Raw genomic sequence first — 26,576 nt, 5'->3', positions numbered from 1 at the left:
GTGGCATCTGGGTCCTGGATCCTCACCTGCCTCACACACTATGTGCCCTTGCTGATAACCCGACTACTTTTCCAACCCTCTCCCCCCAAATGGCTTGTGCCAGTTGGTTCAAAACGTTGCACGGATATTTAATCCATTTTTCTTTCCTTTTACAGTTCAAGCCCGGAGGACCTGCAGGACCTGTGACCCGCAATGTGTAATCCCGCATCCTGCTTGCCCAGTGTCAGCCCCGCGGCACGACCCTCCCCCGGCAGTCCCGTGAGTGTCCGTAACCGTCAGGCTGCCGGTGTCTGCTTTAGGGATTTAAACGTGCTTCCAAACCGCAGGGCGGTGACATCGACAGCGCCGGAACCCCGGGTCCCACCTCCACGGGGCTGGGGGGGTGGAGCGGTGTGATTTGGCCACTCCCGGCGGGCAGGGCGCCTTCCCCAGCGCTCATTACCATGGTGCCCTCCCGGCACCCCCTGCGTGCCCCGTGCCGCGGCCATCGGGACCCCCCGGTGGAACCCCCGCCGCCAGCGGCACCGGGAGCGCGCTCTGAGGGTGGGGGACGAGCGTTAGCGCGGGGCGCGCGGGGCCGCGGCGGCGCGCTCTGACCACGGCGGCGGGGCGGCGGCGGCGGGGCCCGGGAGGGCGGAGCCATCCGGTAGCTTTGCGCAGTGGCAGTATCGTAGCCTGTGAGGTTAATCCGAGGCGCGATTATTGCTAGTTGAAAACTTTTCCCAATACCCCGCCATGACGACTTGAAATATAGTCGGCACTGGCAATTTTTGAGGGCCTCCCCGGAGGCTGCTTACACGTGGTTAAAGACAGGTACAGCGAAAACGTGGGTAGCGGTGGGATTCCCACGGAACGGTCAGGGCTGGACAGGGAATACCGGGAGAATGGCTCAGATTGGACCGCAGATGGCGGGTGACGGCTTGGGCCGTGCAGGGGGTTCCCAGGGGAACGGTTTGGGCAGGGGATACCCGGGAAACAATTCGGGCCGAGCCGGGAATGCCGGAGGGAGGGCTCGGCATGGGCAGGGGATGCCTGGCAAACGGTTCGGGCAGGGCAGGGATGCCCGGGGGAACGGCTCGGGCAGGGCCGGTGCTGTCCAGGGAAAGGGCTTGGGCAGGGCCGGTGCTGTCCAGGGGAAGGGCTTGGGCAGGGCCGGTGCTGTCCAGGGGAAGGGCTTGGGCAGGGCCGGTGCTGTCCAGGGGAAGGGCTTGGGCAGGGCAGGTGATGTCCAGGGGAAGGGCTTGGGCAGGGCCGGTGATGCCCAGGGGAACGGCTTGGGCAGTGGATGCCCGGGGCCGGAGTCCGGGGTACCCCGTGGTCGCGCTGCAGCGAGGATCCCCTGCACAGCCGGAAGATGCCCCTGTGACGTACACGTACTTTGCATATCCTTCCCATCATGCTTCGCGCCCGCCCCTCCATGCACAACGGGGACCGGGGAAAACGGGGCTCTCCGCTACCGGCGGTACGGGAGTCAGCCGCGGGTGCGGACGGTCCCGGGGAGTGTCCTGGGGACGTGCGGAGCGGGCGCGGGCGGACGGCGGAGCTCGCCCCGAGCTCGGAGGCGGCCCCTGAGCGAGGCCCCTCGGCGGCGGGAATAGCAGTTCAGCTTTGCGCAGTGGCAGTATCGTAGCCAATGAGGTTAATCCGAGGCGCGATTATTGCTAATTGAAAACTTTTCCCAATACCCCGCCATGACGACTTGAAATATAGTCGGCATTGGCAATTTTTGACAGTCTCTACGGAGACTGAACCTTGTTGTAAAAAATAGATAAAAAACGATAGAAGGGATAGTGGTATCACCCAGTATGCGGTCTTATAAGTCTTCAGTAGCTTGTTGGGACAAGAACAGCCAAAGGCTTTTTGTTTTCTTTCGCCTTTCTAGGCCTTACTCCTGCCAAATCACGGTTTAATAAATGAAGGGGGCGTTTGCATAAAAACCTGGGTTCTGGCCTTTTTCTTCCCAAGCTACTGAAGGAGCAATCGGGCTGTGGACATGGGACTGGGGTGCTTGCAGAAGGGTTGCTCGTGCTGAGGAGGATGCTTTCTCTTGGAAGGTAGCTTGGGCAGCAATGGGAGGTATTTCCCAAGCAAGTAAATCAGTGGGAGTGAAAGTCTGAGTAGTGCTTGACTGGCTCCAGAAGTGCTCCAAAAGCTGTTGAGGGTCAGCTTTCAGTGCACAGTACCGCAAGCTCCATTTTGTGGGGATTTGTTAATGTGTATCACTTGCTGGAAAAAAATAGAGGCTCCTTATTGTTAAAGAAATCCCAGACCTCTGAAACAAGCAGCTGTGGGTTTGGTGTAAAACCCTATTACATACATAAACCCCATCCATTTCTAATTTGCAGCTGTTGTCTTTTTAATACCTAAGCAGACCCTGTGAAAGGAGGCTAATGACCAGCTCCCTGGGCTGAAGCTCCGCTGGAGCTGGAAGCAGCTGCCCTCAGTCACTCTGTAGGAGTTAGATCGAGCTGGTGCTGCTCTGAAGCAGTCTGAATGTTTGTGCTATTCAGATGCTCCTGCCCTGCTGCTGGTAAGACCCATAGCCAGGCAGCTGTTTTACACTGGAACTGGGCAGAGTAGAAAATGTATAAATGAACATTAATGTTCCTTCTTTATCAGGTTTATTTGTCATGTTCAGCTGTGCTGGGGTAGTACACACAACAGTGGCCCAGAGGTGACAGTGAAGCCTCATAGACTGCATTTCATAGGTCACAGACTGGTTTGGATTGGAAGGGAGCTTAAAGCTCATCCATTTCCAGCCTCATGCCACGGGCAGGGACACCTTCCACTAGAGCAGCTTGCTCCAAGCCCCTGTGTCCAACCTGGCCTTGAACACTGCCAGGGATGGGGCAGTCACAGCTTCTCTGGGCACCCTGTGCAAGCACCTCAGCACCCTCACAGGGAACAACTTCCTGTGATGTTAGGATCTTCCTGTGATGAGATTAATGTCTAATTTAAATCTCTTCTCTTCCAGTTAAAAGCCATTCCCCTCATCCTAGCCCTACTTACTCCTGTAGAATCTATCCCCCCATTTGTACTTCACTGCTATCAGTGCTGATAGTGAAGTGCAGCCTCTGGAGGCACCGTGACTACACAGCCTTGTACACCCCATGAGAGGGTCAGAGAGAACGGAACAGTCCCTTAAAATAATACTTTAAACTTTGCTCAGGGGCTAGCACAGGGGGTGTTGGGTGAGATCCTTGGCCTTGATGGTGAAAGCCTTTGCTTATAATGGTCTTGTACTTCGAGCTAGGTAAGGCTTTCATTTTCTGAGAAGTCCTGGATTTAGAGTAAAACTTGGAATGAATTTCCCAGAGGCTGTTGATTATTCACAACTTGGCTGGGGCTAGGGGGGGGATATTTCCATGCCCCCCTAGTGATAGTTCTCATTATATAGCACGTTAACACAGGAAATAACGATGTCTGTTGGATTGTGCTAGCTGGGGAACTGGGTGTGTTTGTGCCTAGAGAGTGAAAATTGAAGCATCAGAGGTTGCAAGCAGCTGACCTCATGTTCTCTGCCTTTATGGGAACGCGATCCCGTAATCTCAGCCCGGCAACAGGACATGTGCTTTTCAGCTCTGAGAGCATTCTCTGACTCAGTGGTCATTTTGTAAGGAAAAGTGCTACGAGAGTCATGTTTCCTGCATTCTTGGCTGTTCCCACACTGATAGTTTGCAGCGTATCTCTCATCAGATTAGGAATTGAACATTTGGGCTGAGCGACTGTTTTTCCTGCCATGTCAACTTGGCTGTGGCTTGATGGCAAACACTGGCTCTGGTGAGGGTGGAGCTGCTCTGTGGTTTGGGCAAAGCTGAGGCCTTTGCTGCCTTGGAGTGGGGTTTGGTAGTGGTTGGAAAGGGAAAGCCAGTGGGAAGTGGTGGTTCAAGATGCACTATCACATGATAAATCCAGGAAGGCTGGTACGGTTTTTACACACAGCAAAGGAGAAGTACTTGGTGGCTTTCCTTTATGGTGGTGACAACTCATGGAAAATTCTTCAGGAAGGGTTTCACCTGCCCAAGCTTCCCTGTGGATTGCGTAAATCATGGGGGGTTTGGAAACATCGATCCGTTGGGGCGCAGGGCTCCTCCGGGACAGCCGCACTCCGGCTGACACGGGCACGACCACTTCGCTGCCCTCGGGGGAGCTTTCCTGGTGGAGGCTCCTGCCGCTCCAACTAAGACGATAGTGTTCCGGCCCGGGCACCGGCAGGCTCGGGGCAGAGTGGCTGCTGGCGGCAGTGCAGGCTTTGCCGCGGGGCCGGGGCGAGGGCAGGAGCCGCGGACAGGCCCGGGGGCGGCCCCGGCCTTTCCTCGGGCACTCTCCCACCGCCGGGGCTGCGCTCCGGCCCTCGGCAGCGCGGCCGGCCCCGCCCGGGACCGCAGGACCGCGTCCCCCCGCCCGGGGCCGGGCTGTCGGGTCCCGCTGCGGCCGACAGGGGGCAGCGCCGGGCGGGCGCGAGCTCGGGCCGCGGGAGCGCGCGGGGGCGGTCCGGCAAAGTTGCGAGGCGCTGAGGCGGCGGCGGCGGCACCGGGACCGGCGGCACCATGGACGACTTGGGTGAGCTCCGAGCCGTGCGTACCCCCCGCGGCGGGCAGCGGCCCGGGCAGACCCCGCGGCCCGCCCGGCCACGCTGCGCCCCTCAGCGCCGCCGTCCGCTCCGCGCCCTGCGGCTCGGGCCGGGCCTGCCGGCGCCCGGGGACGTGTCCGCTCCCCGCCGAGCGCGCAGGGCCTCCCGGGTCGCCGCGCCGCAGTCCGTCCCCAGGGCCCTCTCCCGGGCTGCCTCGGGGCCACCGCCCCAGCCTGCGGTCCGAGCCGTCGGTGTTTGTCCCGGCCGTGCCCCGCGCCCTTCGGTCCCGGACCGCGGGGGCAGCGTGGAGCGTGGCCGAGTTTCAGGGGACGCCTCCTCCCCTGCCGCAGCCGCAGCCTCTCCAGGCTGTGCCTGGGTGAGACCGGTAACGTCGCGTGGGTACGGAGCGATCCCAGGTAGCCCTCGGGGCGAGCAGCGCCCAGCCCCTGCCCAGCGAGCCGCCGGGCTCAGCGCTCATCCTCCTGTCTGCTTCGCCCAGGTGTGCTGAAGCCTGCCAGAACCGTGTAGCGGGGAGGTGTCAGGCAGCTGGGCTCACTGGAAAGATCTAGAGAGTTTGAGTTCCTTTGGTACCAAGCCGGAAAGAGGGTGGATCTGCCAAAATCCCTTGTGCTCTGGGAGACATTAGGGTGGCTGAGTTCCGCTTATGAAACTGATTAAATCAGACACTGGGGAGGGGCCGTGATCCGTTACTTCCATCCTACCTTTAATAGAAACCAGGCGTTCTGTTAAGATATGCTCCAGGAAAATCGCAGTTTTCTCATTGGAACTGGAAGCTCATTGAGGCGCCGGCAAGTTGGTGGTCACACCTTCAGAAAACAGACTTTGAATTGGGCTAATGATAAAATGTACAGGGCAAGGAGTCCATCAGCTACATGGCTTTCTGCTGAGAGGTGCACCGTTCCGAGGGAGCCACACCTCACCCTTTGGCTGGCTGGGTGAAGTAGCTGGTGGTGCAAACAGGATGAACTTCTACTGCAGTTTCTTCTCGCAGTTGTTGTTTCTTTAAGCGGAGGCAGTTCTGTTTACTGCTTCTTATATCCCTGGTTGTCTCTGGGAGATTGGGTGCAAGTTTCTAGCCTGTTCAGGAATGTGTTCTTGTCAGAACAGGATTCCCCCAGCCTGTGTATTGACTTGCTGAGTGGCCCTTCAAGGTGAGCATACAGACAGCATTGTGTAGAGCCAGCTTAGAGTCTCATCTGTAACAACCATGGGAGCTGTGCTGTGCCCACTGTGATCGTTGCATTCCAACTTCCCAGTTGTTCAGTCAAGCAGCCACAGTTTCAACACATTTGTCCTTTCCTCTGTAGGAAGCTTAGGGTTGAGCTGCAAAGAAATTATGAAAAAGACCTAAGTTTGTGTCTGGTTTATTCTTCTGGGCAGTTGAATGTATTGGCAGCACTAAAAGTTGAGGTTGTGATCTGAGTTTTTGTCTCAGCAACTTGATTTCATCAAGTCTCAATTACACCAGGCCTTTCTCAATCTTTGTACAGTCTGTCAGACTTTCAGTCATGATCTGATTATCTCATAGAAAGCAAAAATAAAGGAGTGGGACTCTGACTCTCTCTAAACTTTTCTTTGGTTTACAGAACCCATGGAGGCACACTGGCTATTTTCCCTCTACAAATCATTGTTAGCCCCCAAATTGCTCACTTATTTTTCTAAAGCCATTCACCATGGGATGCATACACAGGAGAACAATGCTGTGCTGATACAGCTCCCCTGAAACAAGTCAAACCGAAGTGAGAGTGTGTTTTTCTTTCCTCATTATCTATGGGTGGATTATCCGAGTTGTGGATTAACTGTGCCATGGATACAGACGTCTGCGCTGGCTGTGTCCAGAGTCAGGCTGGTCGGGCAGGACTTGTTGGTTCAGGCACAATGCCATGTGGACATAGCTGCACTGCTTCTAGGGCCAGTTTTGCCCCCAAAGTGGTTTAGTGTTGAGCCTGAGCTAATAGGCCTTGCAGGTTAAGAGCTGATGTCAAGTAGAATCAGGTTGGATGTTTCCCCATGGTGCTTCTGAATCTGTGTGGTGCAGAAATGGCTAGTGATTGATGGATCTTGCTGGGCATGAGGGGACACCTCACATAGCCTGTTGGTGTGTCCGTCCTCCCTCTGTTTATCGACAGTCTCCTCCTCTTTGATGCAGTTGGTCAGTGTGTACTTGTGCACTCTGAACTGGAGGTCCAGAATTATCTCAATTTCATGCTGCTTGTGCTGGAGAGGGTATGAAATACATGTGCAAATGGATTTGTGTTGCTTTGGGGATTCCTTTGGAGTTGAAAAATGCCCCTTTGTTCCTTCTCTTTCCCCTCAGTGTTGAAGAAGTGGTGTTACACCACACAGGAAACTGTTGGAGAGCTCTGCAGGCGGTGCTTGTGCACCCCATTGAGCTGGGGGAGCCTCCGTGGCACAGGACACGCAGTGCTGGGTCCATGTATAAACCAGAATAGCACGTTGTGGAAAGGGGGAGGAGATGGTGGGTTGAGCAGCTGACCAGGCTTGTCCAGATTGTCTTCCTCCAACCTCTAAGGAAGCATGCTGTGCGGATGTGCTGGAGTTTGACAGGAAGCTTTGCTCAGTGAGCTTGCTGGTCTGCACTGTTGTAAATTGGCACAGAGGGTAAAACTGTGCTCTAAGGACTGAAAATCCTAACTTGGGGTGTTTCCCCTTTCAGTGTGTTGTTACGTGCTGTGATTCCAGGACACGAGTGACCAACAGCACCTATTTGCTTCAGACAGTTTGAGATACTGAGTTAAATGTTGACTTATTCTTGATTCTGTGGTGCTACCTAAGTAGTAAGTGTGACCAGACCCATTAGGACCTGCTGGTTGAGGAGGAAGAAACCCAATTCATGTAGTGTGTCATGTATTTTGTGGTAAGGGGAATAGGAGAAAGGAAACTTTACATTTGCTGTAGTTGGATACTCTTTGATTTTGACTTTGGATGTGTTTTTACAGCATTTGTCTGAAAGGGATTGTTTGCAAACCCACCAAACAGAAATGCTGTTGCTTTTAGAAGCTTTCTTTTGATGGCTTTGAAATTCTCACTTCTCTACTGCTTGTTTTTTTAATATATAAAATTAATTTATTTAAAAGGCTTCAGATTTTTTTTTTTTTCAACAGGATTTTGCAATCAAACACAAACACTGAGCTTGGAAAAGATGCTTTACAAAGAAGTTATTTCTGTTTAATGAGAATGTATTTATGGCAGTGTTTTGGCTGTGTGTGTAAACTAGACTGTGAGCTGCTGATTTTAGATGTGCTTGCTCACTTCTAGAAGGACTTTGCTAACCAAACCTACTGCAGCAATGTGGCTTCAATAGTCTGGGTGCAAAGGTTCAGTAGCACAAGAGGTTTTACTTTAGAAGTTGTTTCCCTCTGGTTTAGGAACTATAACCCACCCTCTCTTCAGGGTTTAATCCTCTCAAGGTTTAAAGGAAGCAGTCTTGCATTGATTTTTCATGGCACTGTGGAGGGGGTGCACGTGTTTCCATCTGTCATCTCTCCTAACATTTGGAAGACTGCTGTGCTCTGCAGGGCTATGCTGTCTGTCCTTGTGAGGAGGATGCTTGCCTGTTTCTGACTTGGTTCCTTCACTTTGGCAGTCCTGTGCAGTGGGTTTTGGTCTTGTTTGTCTGAAAGTTTAGTGTGAAATTGCTCATGGTCACCTACACCCAGGAAATGGTACTGGGGAAAACATTGGTAAAGTAACCTGGTCCCTTGCCTTTCTCCTCGCTCAGGTTTCTGAGTCATTCCTGCTGCTGGGCGAGAGGACTGCAAACAGAACTAATACTCTGCACAATGGGGTTCTGACTTGTTTCAGCTTCTTTGCTGTTGTGACCCCTCATAAAACAGGGACTTCATTGTCCAGAGGAGCTCAGACAGGGAGTCCTCTGCCTGGAGCAGTGTGTGATGCAGAGAGAGGCTGCTTTTCTCGTTGCTCTATTTCCATGGAAAGGCTGGACTCTGTGCTGTCTTTAGCTCCTTTGTCCCTCGCTGGGAGAGGTCAACTTATCCCAAGTGTTCAGCTGCCCTCCTCATTAAAATTGATCCTCCGACATCATCTCTACCACTAGAGAAAGAAATAGGTAACCTCTCATACATCATCTTTAACTCTGTCTCTCTACCTGTTCTTTCCCAGGGAATCATGATACTTCAGTTTCTCCAGACTCTATTTTCCCTCATCTCTTTCCCCTTGAAGTGGATTTATTATATGGAACAGGTTGTGAAACTGCAGGAATGACGGATAAAATTCTGACCTCTGGCAGCAGAACAAGCGGTAACAGTGCACTTCTGGTTAGATCAGAGTTGTTTTGCTGATCTACTGCTAAGACAGATGTATATAAATTCCTTAGATCTGTGTCTGTGCAGCTAGAGTGGAGAGAAAGCCCGTCCATGGTCACAAACCAAATCTGTTTGAATCAGACTAATGTGTTAGTTGTGGTATGCAGGATCTGCTGCAGCTTCAGAGATAGCCAGAACAGATTCCGAATTCAGCTGTGCCGTGCTAGTGGAAAATCAGTGTGAGTGAATAGGATCTCTGCTCCCAGTTTCCTGCTCTGCTCTGGCTGTGCCTCCCGCCCTTTGTGTACTGATCTTGTGTGTCCCTTTTTTGTCTGAGGCGGAAGCTGTTAATGAAGATGCTGTTCTACTCCAGCTGCTCAAAGTGAGATACTGTCTGCGGGAAGCTTCTCTGGGCTACGATAACAAGATAGGGTTTGGGGAATGAGTTTCTTGCTCACTTCAGCCTGTCCTAACTAACTTAGGTTTAATAACAAGCCCTGGAAGTACAGGTTGTTATCAGTGCTGAGCTATAATATTTTAAAATACTTCAGAGGGAGCTGAGGAGACCTTTGGGTCCTGTTCTTGTTTCAGCGTTTGTAAAATCTCACCTTGCATCTTGTCCAGTTTCAGATGGCAGCCAAAAATGGTGATTCCCAGCTTCCCCCATTTCTTGTGTGCTTGCTGCTTATTTGGTGACTGTCAGGCTCCAGAGTGAATTGGTTCAAATTTCAGACCTTTTGGAAAACCAACCCTTTCTCCCAGACTGAACAAATGGTTTGCCCTTGGATCAGTAAGCTGAACTGTCTCGCCTTGTGGCAACAAAACTAGATCCAGTGCGAGGAGTGGCACAATTCCCTTCCAGTTTAGGCTGAAGTTAAATGGATTGGGGAGAAAGTGGAAGTTGTGTTTTCAAATTGGTTTAACTTGATTTTATCCATAGCCTCAAAAACTTGCCCCAACTGTTGGCATATTGTTTCTCCATCTGCAAAGTAGGGATAATGGCTCCTTACCTGCGAAGTGTGGTTAATGTTTGGTGAGATCTGTGTGTTTCTGAGATGCTTCCAGCTGAATATATCAGAATAGCAACTCTTCCAAGCTTTTCTGGTCTCCATTGCTGGAAAAGCTTACAATGGCAAGTTTGAATTAGATTGAAAAGTTTTTATTCCCTTCTCAGCCCTGGTTAATGTTCCTTCTCTGCCTTTCTGATTGCTCATCCTTTCTTCATCCTCTGCTATGACAGGCTGTGAGTAGGGAGAAAAGATTTCCTTTCCCTTCCAAGTTCCCCACAATAGTTCTACTCTAGTCTTTCCCTTTACCACAGAGCGTCATGGAGTCATTCAAAGAATGTAGTGTGCTAAAGATATACCATAAAAATAGGAGGTGGGTGATGACTTTCTCATATCACTGAGCTATTTTTCCCATTTGTGCTTATTCTCATTGCAAATGGCCCCAGAGCAGCAGAAACCAGCTGCCTGCGATGGTCTCCCTTGATTGACTGGTGTTAAAATCCACACTTTGGTATCTGTTTTTCAATCCTGATGAAGCAAAGTGGAAACGGCAACTGGGGTGCTGTGGAGCAAGTGTTGGTGTTTCAGTTACAGGAGCTTGAGTCCCTGAGGTTATGTGTTTGTGCTGTTTAGGAGTCTGGTAAGCTCTTGCTGCTCAAATCAATGCAGCTTTTTCTTTTAGCAGACAGTAATTATTCTGCATTTACATGGGAAATTTATTGAAGCAGTTTGAGCCAACTATAGGCTGAGGATCCAAGAGAACTTATGGCAAGCCACAGGGGGAGGCAGCCTGCATTGTTATTGCTTGGCTCCTTCTTCCCTGTGCTGGACTGTCTGTACACTGTGAACAAGTTTAGTTCAAGTTATTTAAATGATGATGAGGTAGGCATGCCACTTCTCACAGTGTTCTTGTTATGTGCAAACTTGGTCTAGGTGGCTTTGCTGGAGCTAGAGTACGTAGAGTACTCTGCTGAGCTAGAGTACGTCTGGCTGGCAGCACACAGTGGAGTGCAGCTTGAGTTCTTGAGTTTTTCACTCTTTATTGCACGTGTCTAAACCTCTAACATTTTGCAAGTGATGTGAAGAACATAAAAAACTAAATGGCACTCCAGGGAATAAACTTTCTGAATGACACTTTGCGTGAGGAATTGTGCTTTAAATGGGTCAGCTATAAATCAAACTCTGTGGGGTCTCCAGGAATAAACCAGTCTGATGTTTTTGTCACAAAATGGAGCTGGCAGACAGAATTAATCTGTCTGTCTAGACGCTTGATAACGTCTTGCTTTATTTCTATCACTGAAGAGCAAGGTGAGCACAGAATTTCACTTTGTGCTGGTGGGAAGGTTGTGGTCATTCAATGACTGGGATTTTCTAAAAGCAGAAGAGGGACAATTAAAGCCAGAAGTAGAGAAGGTCATTGGCAAGAGGGCTGTAAATGATTTGCCATGGATTAGGGGCATAATACTCCCATGTTCTGTCCTCCTTCATGGTTCTAAACAAGCTCAAGGTTTCTCTTTGAAGAGGTTCCTTTTGGGCTGGAGACACTAATTTCAGCTGGGTCAGACAGAAGAGCCTAAGGTTAACTCCATGTCACTTGAGCTTACTGGTGCCTCATGAGTAAGGTGATGGCCTGGCTGCTCTCCCTGCTGCTCATCTTGTTTGACCATCAGTTGTGTTTGCTGCTCCCAGTTCCTCACCACCAGCTGCATTGGGACTCGGGGTTTTGGTTGCTGCTGGCAAATTACCCCTTTTGGGCAGAGGTGGCCCACAGGAGTAAGATGCCTACAAGCCGTGTTTCTGGTTTGCAGCTCTCCCTCTTGTTCATTATGGTTTACGAGGGAGACTCTCCTTGGGCTGTGTAGGCCTGGTGAGGCAGCATGATACACAGCTGGAACTATTCTGCCTGGCTGCAAGCAGCTCCAGCAGTTAGACTGGATCCCTGCTGGGGGAGGGAATGAAATGCCATTTCACCAACGTCATGAAATCTCTTATCAGTGGCCAACTCAGTGTTGTGGGTGGGTGAGCAGCGTTGGCCAGAAGAAGCTGCCTTTTATTTCTGCCGTGAAATGTGAGGAGCTCAGCGCTGTCAGTCAGGCTGGGAGCTGTGGAGTTCGGGATGAATGTGTCAGTCAGGTTCTTAGAACCCTAAGCTTGTAGTTTTCGATCTCTCCTGCTGGTGCTTAATCTGAGATTTGCTACTTGACTGTCTTGAGCAGTTCCCTTGGGCAGTGCCTCACAAGCACAGCTGCTCTGGCACGCTGCTCCCTACTTCTTAATTCCTTAAATCCTGTGCCTCCAGCACCTTCTGCCTTGGGATCATGCTTAAAAGCCTTGGCCATGTGAGCTAGGGATAAAATCTGTTTGGTTGTCATTCATTTTTCTGTAGGAGTTGGTTAAGATTTGGTTGTTGTTTGATTCAATTGTTGGGTGCTACTTTATCATCAAATGCGAGGGAGAAAACTACCTGAAGCAGGTCACACGGTACACCCCTTACGGTGGTGTGAAATTCGGAGGCCTTCGAGGCTGGCTGGATCTGATGGAGTCCCCTGGTGACACTGCTTAAGTCTAAAAAACACTGTACATGGAATGGAATGGCCAGCGCCGTGTGAGGTGTTCAGCGCCGCTTCCTCTCCTCTGGAGCAGTATCCCTCTGGTGTGATCCTGCCTTTGCAGTCGGGAGGCTGTTGGGGAGGAGGATTGAAGGGAAGGGGCTGGGGGTGGTGCAGGGAGGAAGCTTTATGTAATTCTTGGCTGGCTTGTGAGTAATTGTTTTAATGCAATGGAATGCAGTGTATTCAGTGCTTGCTTGGCAGAAACTGCGATTATTTTCTATTTGGGGGGAGTTGGAGTTAGTCTGTTTTCCAGCTGCTTTAAGCAGTCAGGCTTGGGGTTGTGGCAGAGATAGGGATGGAATATCGTTCTCAGCAAGGGGGCAGTTACACTGCTGTGTGTGTGTGGGAAGTTGTCTTTGTACATTTAGTGTGTAAGTGGAAAGCCTGGTCCCTCTGTGTCGCTGTGGGTTGGGAATGCTGGCATGGTTCTGAAGGGGATCAGACGCATTTTGAGGCACCCAGCAGTGCTAGGGCAGTAGTGATGTGAGTAGGTACGTGTCCATCGAGGTACCTGACAGGGAAATGAATCAATTTTCCGCCCTGCTTCAGTGTGTAGCAGGGAAGAACGTGATGAGTTGAGACAAAGAAGTCAACTTAATTTTCAGCAAAGCAGAAATGTAGGGGCTGGGAATCTTGACTTGTGCAAAATGCTGTCTCCAGTTATCTCAGATGATTGTTGGCTTTTACCGCAGGACTTGGTGGAGGAGCAACCATGCTGAAAAACCTTTCTGAGAAAGCAATTTGAAGGATTTATTTCATGTACCTATGAAGGGGAAGTTTATTCTCATGCTGCTTCTATTTCAGTGTTGCTGGCATTTCCATTTTTGGTCAGTGCTGGAGGTTGGTTTCTCTTACTCATCTTTACCTCTCAGAAACCTACTTTCTCTTTGGTCTTTGGTTTTTAATTGCAGTTTTCCCTTGTCATGAGCTCCTTGTGAGTAAAACAGCCTTTGGTTGATAGAATAGAATTTTCCCTTGCTTTGTAAGAAAACAACAACTTCTGTGCAGGGCGCTGGGATGAAGAAGCTGTCAAGCGTTTAATTGCTTTAGTAATACTGCTCTTGGTAAAAAGAAATCCTCACTGTTACTCTTGCTGGTGATGAAATAAGCAGGAGACTTGTGACTAATACTTCTGTGCCGATGCCAGATGATAGGTGGAATGATAGGTCATGTACCTTCTCACAGTAGGAAGAGATTAAACTTCCATGTTCTCCAGCTCTTACTGGCTACAATCTATCCCAGTTCTAAAAATGTTAGTTTTCTGGCTGACTTTAACAATTTCCTTTCTTTCAGTGGGCCTCTATCATGACATTGTGAAACTCTTGAACCACATTCTTCTGCCAGTGCTTAACAGACAAAACAGCAAAGCAGAGCTCTAGAGCTGAAGAGCCACCAGCGATCTCCATCAAATTACCACCCACATCTTCTCCCTAAGTAGACTGGGGACCAGTTCCCTCATTCATTTCTGAAACATTGTCCTCACTTTGTTCCCAGAAGCTGCTTTTAAAGTAAAAAGCTGCTGCTTTAATCAGATTTTTGACCATGTGCTAGTTGCCCCCTTGTACTCTTGTCTATAAGAGACATTGCCCACTATCTGTAATTACTTGGGTTATCCTTTAGTAGAATGCTCATCAGATTGAAAGCTTTCTTGTAAAGCTTTCTGCCCGTTATAGTTAGAAGTAGCACTGAGACCCACAGGACTGAAAAATGTTGACTGTTTCATTGTCATTTCCTCTGTCCTGCCCTGTGAGTTTACATTGTGCTTTTGGCAGTGCCTTGAATAAAGTCAGTTGCTGGTGATGACTTACACTTTTTGGCTTGTAAAGAGTTTGGTGTTGCTTCCAAGTCTGCTCCCACTCTCTGGTGCAGAGGACCCTTGCAGAAATGAAGACTTAAAAATTCACCATTTCCAGAGCACTTTCTTAGTAATTAGGTTTGTAGCAGGCAGTTAAACCATGTACCACGTTGGACAAAAGCTGCTCTTTAAGGAGAGGAAGACAACTTGCCTCAGAGTGGTTGGCAGGTCAAACCAGAGGGTCTTTTTTTAACTTGTCTTTATTTATATCTCAACCTATGCTAATATATGTACACTAACCTTTCATTTGGCATCCCTGGTATCTGGGTGAGATTTGCTGGGACTTCATTTCTTCTTATAGGCACAGGCTTTTAAAACTTGAGGTACCTTGGGTTTTAAGGCTGGATTTGCATTTGTTGAATATTATTTGCATTTATTCTCTTGGGAGATGTGCTTCTTACTTACTGAATGGGAAGTTGCTGGAATTAATGAAAAAATATTCTCTTGAAGGACTAAAATGTCTCAAGTCTGCATTCTGATTTCCTATTTAAAAGCCTTCAGTATAGGAATGGCTCAGGTAGACTGTACAAGATATGGTTTTGATTGCACTGTCCATATGATTGTAGCGTCTCTACTGTCCCTGTTCTTTATGTCTGGAATCCTCCTTTTGCTGGTAGCTGGAGCATTCTACATCTCATGGGCAGGATTTGTGCTTCTAATGCTTTTAATGAATTCAGAATTTATACTAATATTTCTGTCCTTCATTTCATCATCTTTATGTGTGTCTCGGATTCTGTAACTGGCACTTTGCCTGGATGGGTCTGTATTCAGATCTGTTTATGCTGCTTGGATAGGATTTCCACTATTTAAAAGATGCCATTTCCTCCCCCCCACCCCCCCCCCCCCCAAGTTTCATGTCTGTTCTTGCATAACCATGTGAATCCTCCCTTCCCTTTATTGGTTATAGGGTCCACATGCTTTCCTGTTTCTGTTACTTTTAAAAAGGCAGATAATTAATTTAGAATGTGCAGGCTCTGACAGTATTTTGTCTCTGCCTGTGTCCAAACCCATTTTTACATCTGTAGATGGGTAGGATCGTAGTCATCTTTAGCAATCTTACTACTGACTGTGGTTATCTGTGGGGCAAAGGTGAGATGCTGGGCTGTCAGAGGTGGGGTTCTGCTGGCAGCTGAGTCAATACAGTGGCTTGCTGCTGCTGAAAGAGGGGATGGCTTTACTTTCACTTATCCTTACCCCCTTTCCTTCTCCCTCGACTGGCTGTTTGGACATACCCACTCCTTCTTCCTGCTTGCTGTGCTCTTTTCTAACCCAGAAGAAAGCGGGCAAGTGTTTTGGCTGGGTGTATATTCTCTTGAACTGGTTCATAGAGGGGTCTTGTGAGAGCCAGAGCCAGCACAAGTAAAGTGGCAGCAGCACGTGTCTGGAAGAGGGAGTAAAACCTCTCCATTTTTGGCAGTGGTGAACTGTTAACTCCGCTTTCTGCATCTTGTGAAACTGTATCCTTCACGGTGCACGCTGTCCAGTGGAGCTCATGTGCTCTTTTCCTGTGTGAATCCTGATGTAACGTCTTCCTTCCCTAGATGAGTTAGAATCAGCAGTTACCAAATTCTCTCCCAGAGATGAGTGCTCTAAAGCTGTTGTAAGGTGTGCTTTTAGGTGGTCAAACTTACACACTTGTCATTTCCACCTGAGGGCTCTGGAGCACAAGCAAGCGTTGCTGTTGCCCAAAGATTTGGAAACCACTGCTATGTGTTCATGCTGTTCTGATTTGCCACTGCTTATGGCACTAAGCTACTGCTTAGAAGCTGCTCAAAAGAATTATCCAGTACTGGGTTAGTGTGTGTTGTAAGCTCAGTGCTGCTTCTGACAATTTTCAGTTCAAGTCAGACCCAACTGCCTATGGTTACGCAAATCTCAACTAAATACAGTCCACCCAGGGCTTAAAAAATGCCCTTTCTACCCTTATTAATGTGAGCATGTAAAGAGTTGCTTTGTAGTAGCTGGGTGCCACACACCTCTGCACTTGGCAGTTTGTCTTCAAGTCCCGTAGCCCAGGGACTGGCCCACAGATGATGGCAATGGTTTTCCTCTGCTCTCCTTGGAGTCATTGCCATTCCTTGCCTCTCTGTTTTCCAGAAAAGCATGAGGACAGATGGCCCTGTTCAGGTTTCTAGCAGGCATACCTGAAGGAACAGAGCTACTCTGCAGGAGGAGACCTATGACTTTCTTCCCCAGCAGCTCTGTGTGCTGCTAGGGAAGAAGAAGAATAGGTAAAGGGAGTCCTCCCTTTTGTTGTACAAGCAGGCAAACAGACTTCTGGTGAGGTATTAATTATATGGTATAGACCTGATGTACTTGGAGGAAGCAGCACAGGTTTGGAGTGGCATCTGCTGTAGCAAAATTCTAAGGTATGATAAACTTGCCAGCATTGTGATGCTCTTACTGCTGTTTCCATGAGTGTTTGCCTGACTGATCAGCCAGTGGACTAGACTCTCAAACTCTGAGCTTCTGTTTATTCTCTTTAGTAGAGCTGTGGTTTAAAATCTATAGCATCTTACTTCCTGCTGTTTCTGTAGCCATCCTTGGGCTTTTTGCTCTGTTTAATGGAGTTCTCCTTTGTACTAGATTTGTTAGATGTTTGTGAAATGGCATGCGCTGTGTTTTGACCTAGTGAGTAGCTACATGGTGATGTAGCAGGAAGGGTCTGGTTCCTCAGATAGCTGGCTTGGCTGAGCCCCTCTTCCTGTAGGAATAAAGGGAGTTGGTATTTTGACCAGAGGCCTTGGCCCTGGGAAATTGTCCCTGAGGAGTCAGTTCAGTGGCTGCTTGTTTGGTTTCCATGAACATTTTTTGTTGTTGTTTTGGCAGTTTCCAGAAACTTTGAGGGAGGCAGCAGCAAATAAAAATCCTTACAAGATGCATGAGGAGGGTTAACTTGCTACTTTGTGCATGTAAGGGTAAAGAGAGGGTAAAATAATACGGATAAATAGAGGACTGAAAAGGTTAGTGCACTGTCGACTGATTTTTATATATCTGTAATTTTTTTCCATCTAGGATGCTGACTGAAATCAGCCCAGGGCAGTACTGAGATGGAATAAACTGCTTAGTTGCTTGTTTAAAACATTGACACTCACTCCAAGCTGTGCCTTCCACCAAACTCAACCAGGATCCATTTCTCTCTGGGTCTTGTTCCTGCGTTGCTGTGTTTGAACAGAGCTAATGTCCTTTACTTTTGGCTGAGCCAACTCACCTCTCCCTCCCAGAGATACTTGGGTCAATATTGGCCATTTGCTAATAGCTTTGTCTGGGACTTCCTGGAAACGCCTGAAGATCCATTTGCTGTCAGGCAGAGATCAGGAATAGGTCTTGCACAAAAGGAGCTGTCACTTGACTGAGAGGACCATGGGAGGCGATACTTGCATCCTTGGAGACCAAAGCTGTTTCCAATTTGGCTGTTGACACACAGGGAGAGAATGGAGACTCTAATTTGTGCAGATTGTTGTTCCTCGTAACGTTTCACAGGGCTAACTATAACTGCCTGTAGGAACACCAGACTGCTTCCAAAAGGAGCAGGTTCTGACTAAAGACTCGGCAGCAGGTGGAGTTCATTCATAGCAGGCTGCGGATCCAGACTGGGAAATTCCAGCTTCAGTATTTTTAGTACAGGCCTGAGAGTCAGGCTTGCTTTCTGTTCTGATAGAACGTGCCTTGCTGTGTTGTGCTGGGCTGCGTATCAGTTCTGCGTTTCTGAACGGTAGGTGGTTTATTTTTGTGCTGTCGAGGGGTGTGAATGTGAGTTTAGGGTAAGGATTCTGATTTGTGATCCTCATTGGAATTCAGGTGCAGTGGCTGTAGCCTTTACTACCTATAGTTGCTGCAGGCCACAGCCTGTTACATCAATATAAAATGGAATACGTGGAGGTTTTGGTTTAGGGTGTGGAGCTGTTGACTGCTATGACTGAAAAACGTGGCTTCAGATGGCTTCCCCTCTGTGGTTAGTGCTGTAACTTGTGGGTGGGACACTCATCTGAGGACAGCAGTACTGCAGTCACGGTGGTCTGAATCACTGGAGGTCAAGAGTTGGGAGTTTTGGCTGGTTGAGTCCCTATGAAGCATTTTACATATCACAAACTTCTCTTGTGCAATCTCCAATTTGTCTGTCCCGTAAACCAGTAAAACCAAACCCAGATCCTGGCTTTGTGCTCTTAAACATTGTACAAGCATTGAGCTTAGCTCAGCCCGCTGCTTTTGCGTGCGCTGTGTCACAGGATGTGCTGGAGCTGTGATTTGCAAAGCCTTTACAAACTTCCTGACCCTCCTGGAGGCTGTTCATAGAGCACTGGAAGAATGTTTTTGACCAAGCTGATCCATCTTTGGTAATTGTTTCCTGTTGTTCAGGACCTGGTCTGAGAGTGCTGAGAATCCTGATAGGAACCATGGAAGGGATTTTCTGTTTTGGGTTCACACAACTGGGTTGTCTGACTGTGAATCACAATAGGGGGCATTCGAGGCTTGTGTAGCTGGGGATCTGGCATGCTCAGAAGCCCTTGGTAGCTGAGAAGCTGAAAACATTTGTTTAGTAAGCTGGAACATGACCTCAGTTGAAGGCAGCAGGTCTTAGCACAGGGTGTTTTTTCCTGGCATGAGCTGTTTGCTCCTCAGGACTATAAACAGAGGGAAGTGAATATAAGACGTCACTTTTCACTTCAAGTGTGGAGAAAGCCATGCTATAAAAAAGAGGATGCTGTATATGACAGGAAATAACTCTTCCCTCCCCCTCCCCAGCTCTTTCTGGAAATGAGAACTACAGGAAGACACACCTTTGTGAGGGAGAAGGCTTTGAAATCAGAGATGCCACAGTGCTGCTACTAAGTTCAAGTACTCCTCTTGGAGGCCATATGTGAAGAGCACAACAGCCAACTTAAGCTGGATTGTATGGCCTTGCCTTGCTCTGTGCTATCCTTAAATCTTCCATACTAGTAAGGACTTGTTCTTCCTGGTGTTTCTGTTGGCAGCTCCTGAAAGCAATAGCCACAGCAGTGGAGTGGACAGCTTAGGTTGATTTGAAAAACCTGAAAAGGCTGTGCTTGGTTTAGCAGCAAACAAAATAAAATCTATTCAAGCTATATTTTCTTTGGATGTGGGTCTGGTAACCTCACTGGTTGCAGTTTATTTAAACTTTATTTCTTCTTATCTGGAGCAACAGGTACATCCTTCTGAAAGGAGATGGTCCTTAAATCACCAATCACTTCCAGTGTGAGGATGCTCAGCAAACCTATAGCACATTGAGGAATATTTCTTTCTGACCATGTAAGCAGATACGTGCCTTGTGGGACTTCTGTTATCTCAGTCATCTTATGAACTGCTCTGAGGGAGCAGAAAGAGGATGAAAGCTCTTCTGAGGAAGCTGGAGGAAGGCAGAATGACTGCGCTTGTCTTTGCTGTAGGTGGGAGTTCATATCTCTGGGCCCATTTGAGCTGGGGTCTGGTTTAGTGTTCAAGAGTTAAGTGGAAAAATTCTAGTCCTCCAGGAAAATCATTTGTGGTTCTTTCACACAGCTTGGACTGTAGGGCAGAGAGATTTGTGTTGTTTCATCCAGGAAACTGTGCTGACTCAGATCTTTAAGGCAGTTGCAGCGTGTCTCAGCCTGTGTGCTGTGTTGATGATCCCATGCCCTATGGGTCTGGTTAAGGTAAGGTTACCTTCCTGCCAACTCGGTGATGTGACCAGTTGAAGGATGTCTCAGCCTGTTGCATCAAAGATGACAAGAGGTGGGTCTGAGATGCTCACTCAAGGAATGGTGCTGGGATCCCCAGGGACTGCTGGTGTCAAGCTGCAGACTGCTCAGCTGGTTTCCCACAGTGTCTCTGTGCCCTTGAAAGCCTTGCTGCTGGGTTACACAGGAGCTAGCTGACCCCTCATGGTGCTGGCACTCTGGCACCCGCACCATGCTGATGAACACACCGTTGCTGCGGTTACAGGGCAGGTCTGGGATTCAGTGAAATGCTTGTGTTAATTTGAAAGGAAGCGGTGTGGCCACTTCCAGGAGGGGTCCTGTAGTGACCTTCATGGTTTTCCAGCACATGGACAAATAACCCTCTTGCCCCTCCAAGGGATCCAGTGGAAGGTCTGAGCTCACGTGGTGGCATCTGGTGGATTTTGTAGCATTCAGAATTAGCTAATCTTCAAAGTTTTATAGATGGGAGTAGTCTCTATCGAAAGCCTAACTCTTCATCTCAGTGGGACAAATGAGATAGCACCATCATGTGTGGTACATCATGTGTGCAGCCCTACTGATGGAACCATATCACAACTCCAGGGCTGCAAAGCCAAATACAGTGTCAGTGTAGGCTCAGGTGGAGGTGGCTCGTAGTGGTGAGGGATGTCTCCAGAATTCAGGAGCATTTCTGTTTGTGCTCCCTGCTGCTTGCTCCTTTTCAGGCTGCAGGTTTTCTGGGCTGCATCTGAGATGTAGATTAGTTGTGGGATTTGGGCAGGAGGATGGCTGGTTTCTTTCAGGTGGCCTGGGGTGGATGGGGCTTTTACAGTTTGTGTCCTGGCCTGAGTTTTGGGGGTAAAAGTACAGTATTTCCTAAAGCAGAAGTTTGATTCACTCACTTCACTTAGACAAGGGCTACATTCTGGCACTGGTCTCTTTAAAACATTTTCTAAAAGCTGCTGAAGTCATAGAGTGGCTGGAGCTGTGCTTCCAAGAAATGTAATGAGTTTATCTAAAAACCCCACGCCAACAGCCCAGCCAACATCTGCTGGGTTAGTGAGCTGAATTGGTTCAGAAAGCATCTGATGGTCAGGGTGAGTTCCAGGGTCTGCATGCTGGGGAAAGGCGGATCCCTTGAGTCCTTCCCTTACGCTGGCAGCATGTGGTGGTGTCAGCTCTGCTGAAACTGCAGCCAGGACACTGAGAGGGTTTGCATTTCACCCCCCAGTGTGCAGTGAGCAGTTATTGATAAGCAGTTGCTGAAACTGCATTGAACAGGCTGTATTTGTGCACTCTTCTACAGCCCTGTGCCTGGGGTGGTAGTGGGGCCTGTTAGTTGTGACTGCTTAGTTGGTGACAAGCTCTGGAATCAAGTCTCTGGTTTGGATCTCAGTGCCTGGGACAGGAAGCCACAATGATTGCTGCAGCTGATTGCACAGACCACATCTCACAGTGCAGTGTCTTGTCTTTGTTTAGGTATTTGCTGATAGTGGTCAGAGCTGGATGCAGGGCCGCTGCACTGAGGGAAGCTAACTGGTTTGGCTGGCTGTATTGGAGTTACGGCATAGACAGGATTCATGGTGGCTGCCATCATGTGATTTTGAAAGCAGTTCTGTCTGTCATGGGATGAATTCTTGTTTAGTTAGTCTCTGCAGCCTAGTGTAGCTAGGCATAACAACTATTAGATGGTTGCCTTTGCTGGTAAGCTTTTCTGAAGCACTCAACACAACTTTGTAAATCAGTGCCACAAATGCATAGTCTTGCTTGTTCTAAGGGGCAGTATTGGTTTCAAAGAACAGAGAAGCTTCAAGCGTTTCATGGATACTGTCTTTTGTTGAAGTTGTATGTGGAACCATAACATGTATTGATACTAGTCTGGATGTTTTTTACTGAGCAGTGACACGAGGCATGACTTGCACCAATACCTTGATAATGACAAAGCAGAAGGCTTCAAATGAACATCAGTCACTGGGATACATTAAACCAGTAACTACATGATTTTTGGACCATGTCATCTGAACTTCCTCTAGGCGGGTCTGTGAAGTAAAAATACCAGTGGCTGCTCTGTACTGGGCCTCCAGCAGTGGTTAGGTCTGGCAGATGACTTATCTTTTGTGCCTAGAGTTGTTCTGTATCTTAAACAACAACCTGTCCCTGCTTCACAAGAGAGCTGGGAGCTGTTGTGTGTCCTGCATTCAAACTACCAGATTGGTTACAGTTAGGAGAACTTTTAAATGTCTCCTTCTCAAATGGTTTGGAAAGCAAGTCAAGCTGTTTGATGTGCTTTCCATGTATGGGAACCTGAGAACTTCGGGATTTTAAGAGCATCTAACTGCACTTCAGGTTTTTAAGGTCTTACTTTGATTACACTCTTTGTATTTTATTGCTTTTGTAGTCTCTGGTCTTTTTGCATTGAAAAACATTGATGAGAATATAATGCCTTAAGAGCCTTGTGCTATGTTTTTTTCACCTGGAAGTCAGTGCCACAGTCACCTGTTTGTTCATGGTTTTGCTGTTCCTGATAATGCTCTTCCATGTTGCTGAGAAAAGTCAAAGCAGCTGCTAAAACAGGGAATTCCTGTCATCAGTGTTGCTCTCTGGGGCTTCCCACCCCTTCCAGACTCCAGCTTAAGGGCAGTGAGAAGCCCTATAGCAAGGCTCCAACAAGTCTTTTGGATGCAGCTCTGCTAGAGCATTGCAAATGTTTCTTTTGAACGCTATTTAACAGGATAAATATACCCAAGCTCCCCATTCCTCTGCAGTTACTCACAGTGTAAAAATGCCTTGGCAGGGATTGGGTTACCGCTCCAAGCTGTCTCCCTATATGTGAGCTGGAATTGTATTTACTCCTGGAGGTGGGGAGAAGACTTGAGCCTAAGGAAGCTTTTAAAATTTGGATTCATGGATTTTGCAGGGGCTGCTCAGATGAGTCTGCAGGCTCAGGGTTCAGTTCTGGAGACGCAGAACTTTTAGGGGACAGACAAAATCAAGGATTTGAATTCAGCATCTTGCAGGTATTGAGGGAAAAGGACTGGAGAATGATGTGTCATTCTGCAAGTCAGGGGTCTTACCCTGAATGAGCCATGATTATCATGTAAAATCCATGTCCTCATTTAGACCTGCCCTTACGGCTATCTTGCTTTTTATTTCCCTTTGCTGATCCTCTGGGAATCTTCTGTTAGAGCCAGGAAAACCTGTAGCAGTTCTAGTTATTTGGGTAAACAGAGGTGTGGGGAACAACAGGGGAGGTGCACACTTGTTCTGTGCAGCTGCATCAGAGGGAATACTGTACTTTGTTCTCAGCCATCTCGCACTGATCACCTGTGATCGCACCCATGGTGCTGTGCCTGGGCTGTCACGTGTGGCAGTAGAGGTGCTGGGGGAGATGGGACTGTGGTGGAAGGCATTTGACTCTGTGTGGTGGGTGGCTGGATGAAGAATCCCGTCTCCAGTGTCACTCGCTCTCCAGATGTCCCACGCAAGAAGCAGAGCTCCAGGCAATGTGCAGTTTGATGGATGTGCAGATGTGGCTTTGGGCTGTTGAAAAGAAAAGGCTGATATCTGAGGCATTTGAAGTACTGTGCCTCAGTTATGCTTCCATTTCCTCCCCGGCAATACATGAGATGTAGAAACAAATTTGACCCCCATCCTTTAGATCTACTTACTCTGTTGATAATGCTCTGATTTGCTGTGTCAGCATGGCTTAATAGCTCATCCTCAGTTCTTGAGAGAAATGAACTGCATATGGAAATCTGAGGTAGTTTTCTCTCTTTTGGCACTAACGCTGTCGTTGAGCTGACTGGATGTACTGTGTCTCTCTAGCCCTCACACAGGCTAGAGCTGTGCTGGACACTCAGTAGTAGAAGGCTTCTCCTTAACAGAGGAAAGCAAATGTAGATTTCTCTAAATTGCCTTAGTTAAAATCAAAAAATCCTAGACTGCTTGTGAATAGAATAGTGGAAAACTATTTACTGTGTGAGGAGATATGAGCATTAAAAAGCTGCTTGCTGCCAGTTGACAAATGTGTATTTGCTGATGCCTTGTCATGTAGGTTTTTCCAGAATTAGTTCATGATGTGCTCTGCCTCACTGTGCCACCTTAATCCAGGAGCATTTCGGGGATGCACAGAAGGCTCAGGAAGAGGGGAGTGAATAAGGTTTGGAAATGCATGGGAAGATACATGCAAATACCTTTCCTTTTTTAATAACTTCACTCTATTTAAGGGGGCTGAGTGTGGCTCAGATTTATAGACAAGGGGGTTGATGTGTGCATCAGTACAAAGAGGCCCTGTGTTATCCTTTGCTGTGCTGTACCTCGGAACTGTGTTGTGATCCCTGCTGCTCTTTATCAGCCAAACCTTGGATGTGGGAAGCTGAAGAATGTGCCCCTGAGGCTGCACAGGGGTGTTTCTGCTGGAGGACACTGCATTTGCAGGACAGCGAGTGCTGACATGCAGCGGTGGCAAAGGAGCCTGCGTTGGAGCCCCTGGAATGTGTGAGCTGCTCCTCGGCCTGACAGAGGTGTGGGCTGGGGAGATAGCGCAGGAATGCGCAGTGTGTAACTTGACAGATGATTACTGTCTCCAGTGCAGCTTGAGCTGGTAAATGGGATTTACCCAGAGATATTGTCCTGCTCTTTCATCTTACTTGGTAAAAGGCATTTTATTTTCTGAGCAGTTCAGTGCATTGGATATCAGCTGCAGAGGTCTTATCCCAAGCTGTCTAAACGACTAGCAGAGCTTTGGCAGATGCTGGGAACTACTTTGAAGCAATGTAGTTGCTATTAAGAGCCACTCATACATATCTAATGTATATGCAAAGCTGGGGAAGGTGGTGTTTGAAGACCAGAATCCCAAGGACCTTATAGTTAACAATGATTTTTGGCAAAAGGAAGGCAAGGGAGAGAGGGGCAAACTAATGTACCTGGACCTCCAGATGTCTTGGAGTGCTTTATAGGAGTAAAGGTACCAAATGCGACATCATTCTTTAACTGTCCCTCCTCCACAGAAAAATCTGTGTAGAAAAACCACCTGAATGCAAACACAAATGTCCTCCCATGACGGGGAGGATGTGGTTTTAGTGGCATGAATATGATTTCAACTGAGTGTGTGGGTTGGCCAGTGTAGGGAGGAGGACTCTGTCCTTCTGTTCCTCAGTCTCATCTTTGCATGCAGTTTTATGCTGTGCTTGGCCAAATTGCCTGAGCCCATGGAGTACCCGGGCATGGGTATTGCATGTTGGGATGCACTGTGCTGCAGCCAGCAGTGAGTTAGGGTTTTATCAGCTGTGTGACTGCACCAGCATCGTGATGACAAGCAGGAGCACCTGGGTTGGTGGCATTTTAGCAAGTATCCCTCACTCTTCCACACCCCCCTGAGCAGTGTGCTGTTAACAGAGGGGAAAATACACATTTCTATACGCAGCCCGTGTCTGTGGGTGGGTTGAGCCCTACTGAGTCTTTGGAAACTGGATTCTACTCCATGCACATGTCTGTGGGTTGTCGATAGCATCTTATAATGGTGAGAGTGGAAGGAAAAGTGATCCTGTGGAGGAGCAATGGCTTGGAGATCTAGTATAACCCTGTCTCTTTTACTTTATTGCCACAATATAGTTAAATCTATTCTCTAGAGATAAATGAATCTCTGATCTTTTAACCTGGGGAGACTCTGCCTCCTAGAGCTGAGTCTGTAGTATCTTAGGGAGTATTTGGGGCAGCAGTAGAACTTTGACGAGCTCAGTACATGTGCTTGTTTCCAGAGTGCTGGGTGATAGCTCCTGAGATGCTGCAGTTTGCTGGTGGAGGTGCAGCACAAGTGGCACCGGCAGAAAACTCCTGTGTGCCTGAAACAGGGGCAGGTTCTCGGCTCCACAGGGATGAACAAGTGAGCTGAAGTTACTGCCAAGTTGGCCATTGCTCCTGGGTTTCATCTGTCTGCCATGGAAGGATGTGGTGGTGCCCTCTGATGGCTGGTGGTTGTAGGAGGATCCAGTCAACTGCTTCCTTTGGGTTGTGGGGGACTAACTGGTTGATTTACACCTCCTGCAGCACTGACCCTCAGAGTCGCCTTGGGGAGGAACGCTTCACTGCCCTATACGTCGATTGAACCTTTAATATTTTGATGTATTTAATATTCTATTTAGGGAGCAGTCATTGTAGTGAGCTCAGTACTGCAATGTGAGGTGCAGCGCTGCACAAGGCACAGCATCTTTCATAGAATCATAGAATCCCAGCCTGGTTTGGGTTGGAAGGGATCTTAAAGCTCATCCAGTTCCAGCCCCCTGCCATGGGCAGGGACACCTTCCACTAGGGCAGGTTGCTCCAAGCCCCATCCACCCTGGCCAGGGTTGGGGCATCTTCGTTATAGTTCATCCGGTTACAGCTGTCTGGTCCCTTTTGGAAAGAAAGATAGAGAGCAATACATCTTTTTCCCATTAATAAATCCTCTTTCCTTTCCCCCATCTCTTATTTCACTTTTTCTTCTAGTAACATTAAAAAGTTGCACAAATCCTAAATGAATGCACAGTGCTTTGGGACCTCTTGG

At 48.4% G+C, this 26,576-nt stretch overlaps 1 protein-coding gene and 2 non-coding genes across 4 annotated transcripts in view; all 3 read left to right on the top strand.

Annotated features, from left to right (window-relative positions):
* The first annotated feature begins 648 nt into the window (after positions 1-648).
* Positions 649-789, top strand: LOC134170331 (U4 spliceosomal RNA). Its single transcript, XR_009967243.1, has one exon. It is a non-coding gene; the product is annotated as a U4 spliceosomal RNA (small nuclear RNA).
* Positions 790-1,604: 815 nt separating this feature from the next.
* On the top strand, positions 1,605-1,745 carry LOC134170330 (U4 spliceosomal RNA). Its single transcript, XR_009967242.1, has one exon. It is a non-coding gene; the product is annotated as a U4 spliceosomal RNA (small nuclear RNA).
* Positions 1,746-4,447: 2,702 nt separating this feature from the next.
* PXN (paxillin) overlaps positions 4,448-26,576 on the top strand; it is a 45,139-nt gene continuing 23,010 nt past the window's right edge. For both annotated transcript variants that reach the window (XM_062631211.1, XM_062631210.1), the window contains exon 1: positions 4,448-4,563. In XM_062631211.1, coding sequence (XP_062487195.1) covers positions 4,551-4,563 — 13 coding nt within the window. In that variant the 5' untranslated portion in view covers positions 4,448-4,550. The remainder of the gene's footprint in view (positions 4,564-26,576) is intronic.

Source organism: Pezoporus occidentalis, unplaced genomic scaffold (assembly GCF_034315485.1).
Source record: "Pezoporus occidentalis ecotype Australia unplaced genomic scaffold, CSIRO_AGI_Poc_V1 ctg37, whole genome shotgun sequence".
Lineage (NCBI taxonomy): Eukaryota > Metazoa > Chordata > Aves > Psittaciformes > Psittacidae > Pezoporus > Pezoporus occidentalis.
The sequence above is the reverse complement of the archived record's forward strand: the minus strand, read 5'-3'. Positions and strand labels throughout refer to the sequence as shown.